Source organism: Lycium barbarum, chromosome 6, assembly GCF_019175385.1.
Source record: "Lycium barbarum isolate Lr01 chromosome 6, ASM1917538v2, whole genome shotgun sequence".
In the NCBI taxonomy this organism is placed as follows: domain Eukaryota; kingdom Viridiplantae; phylum Streptophyta; class Magnoliopsida; order Solanales; family Solanaceae; genus Lycium; species Lycium barbarum.
The window spans coordinates 6,529,107-6,531,265 of record NC_083342.1 but is presented as its reverse complement, the minus strand read 5'-3'; the positions used below and the strand labels follow the sequence as shown (position 1 = coordinate 6,531,265).

Here is a 2,159-nt window from a genome sequence, read left to right as displayed (position 1 = left end):
TCCCACGAATCTTCCTACATTCAGTAGCAAAATGTAAAGTAGTAAAATGAAATGCACGTGCAGGCGTGCAGCACTAGTTTAATTAAATAATTAGTAGTTGGTTACTATATTTAATTCGGTTTACAACATCATTATGGTGTACGTAGAAATCATGTGGGTAATGGTGCACTACTAAGTCAACCAGATTATTCGTCAGAAATGGAGTGCTACCTTAGAGAATGTGAAGGGTGTTTTCCAATAGAATAATTGTTCAGTCTAATCATGCATGCTCTTATTTAGTCCATTATATATATAAAGAGGTTAGAGGCCTATTTGGAAAGAAAGCAACAAGAGCTAGAACGAAAGAGTACTGAGTAGTAGCTAATTAACTCGTACACCATTTCATCTTCAAACATGCCGAGTTCAAGAATTGTCATTGGAAATTTGAAAGAGGCCACCCATCCTGATACCCTCAAGGCTGCCTTAGCTGAATTCATTTCCATGCTTATTTATGTTTTCGCCGCAGAAGGCTTTGCCGCATCATCACGGTTGACGAGCGGCGATTTGCAAGCCCAACTGATTGCGGCGGCGATAAACCATGCATTTGCTCTTGCTGTAGTAGTTTCAGTGGCCACAAACATATCTGGAGGTCATGTAAACCCTGCTGTCACATTTGGTGCTTTTGTGGGAGGTCACATTACCTTATGTAGGACTATTTTGTATTGGATTGCTCAATTGCTTGGATCTGTCGTGGCTTGCTTGCTCCTCAAGTATTCTGTTGGTGCGGAAGTATCTCCATTCGCTCCAACACCACGAAACGCAGCTGTTTTTGAGATAGTGACGACATTTGGTCTTGTTTACACTTTTTATGAAACTTCAATTGACCCCAAGAGGAGTAACTCAGGTGTGATCATTGCTCCAATTGTGAGTGGTTCCATTGTTGGTGCCAACATCTTGTCTGGTGGTGCTTTTTATGGTGCAGCAATGAATCCTGCTGCGCCCTTTGGTCAAGCAATGGTTAGTTGGACATGGAACAACCACTGGGTCTACTGGCTCGGTACATTCGTCGGTGCTGCAATTGCTTCTTTGGTCTATGAAACCATCTTCATCCCCAAGAACATTGATCACGAGCAACTCCCTATTAGCATCAGCAGAGCCAACTTCATTGAAGGAGATTCAATTGAATCCCTTTGTCAAAAACTGATACCATGCTAAAAAGATAAAACTATATTTTTTGTATATATAAAAATTGTTGAATCTCCTTGACATACGGGATGCTTCAAATATGGTGGTAAGGGAGGTACAAAATTCATTTAAGTCATAGGCTTTTAATTCTAGGTATGGCATTCTTTTATTTTTTCAACCCCCTTATCAGGGTTTCGTCCTATTAGGACTCTTATATAATAACTACTGTAAATGAGAATATATCTATGGTAGATAATATTGTTCGACCGTATTCTCATTTCGACAAAGGAAAAAACTATTCTCTTGTTATTTCTCTCTTGATAGATATAGATATGAAAGTTTTTTAAGGAATGTGATTAATTTGGTATGTTTTGATGCAGTCAGTTATATTTTTAACATACATACAACTCTTTTTTCTCGTATAACCATAAAATTAACTTATTTCCATTAAGGGCGTAAGGTTCTTGGCGATTTAATTGATTTATTATATAAAATCTAAGGTTCTACTTTCATTATGAAAAGCGAAAATATGTAAAAACTACTGCTTTAACCAACGAACGAAAGCAAACAGATTCTCATTAAGTGGTGACTTGGTGTGATTATAACTCCTTACATTTAATGTACTTCCAAACATCGGAGTTTAATAAAATAAAATAAATAAATAAATAACTGAGTTTATAATTGACTAGTTTTCATTGTCAACGAAGGTTACATAAACTTAATTGAAAATTTATTTATTCCAAGCGTAAATGCTTCTAGGTCGTCTAGGCATCCATCACAAAACTTGTTTTATGGGTTTTTGAAGCTTTCAAGTTTCCGCCTTCCTTCTAGCTCTCATTCATCCCTTTCGAAAACCAAGCTCTCCTCTGCTCGTTGGCACCTCCGGCTTGGAGCTCAGACGCGTGAAGTAATAGAAAGTAGTCGTTGGGGAAATAACATTGTTTGCCTATTAGTTTAGGACTTCGATGTATAAAAATGTACTCATTCCTGTGTAA

The 2,159-nt window shown here is 37.4% G+C and overlaps 1 protein-coding gene across 1 annotated transcript; it reads left to right on the top strand.

Moving 5' to 3' along the window:
* The first annotated feature begins 393 nt into the window (after nucleotides 1-393).
* LOC132643736 (aquaporin TIP1-3-like) lies at nucleotides 394-1,194 on the top strand. Its single transcript, XM_060360267.1, has one exon. The coding sequence runs from the start codon at nucleotides 394-396 to the stop codon at nucleotides 1,192-1,194; it is 801 nt and encodes a 266-aa protein (XP_060216250.1).
* Nucleotides 1,195-2,159: the final 965 nt, after the last annotated feature.

Excerpts from the sequence above, each read along its gene's own strand:
- LOC132643736 (XM_060360267.1), top strand. The coding sequence starts at position 394 with ATGCCGAGTTCAAGAATTGTCATTGGAAATTTGAAAGAGGCCACCCAT.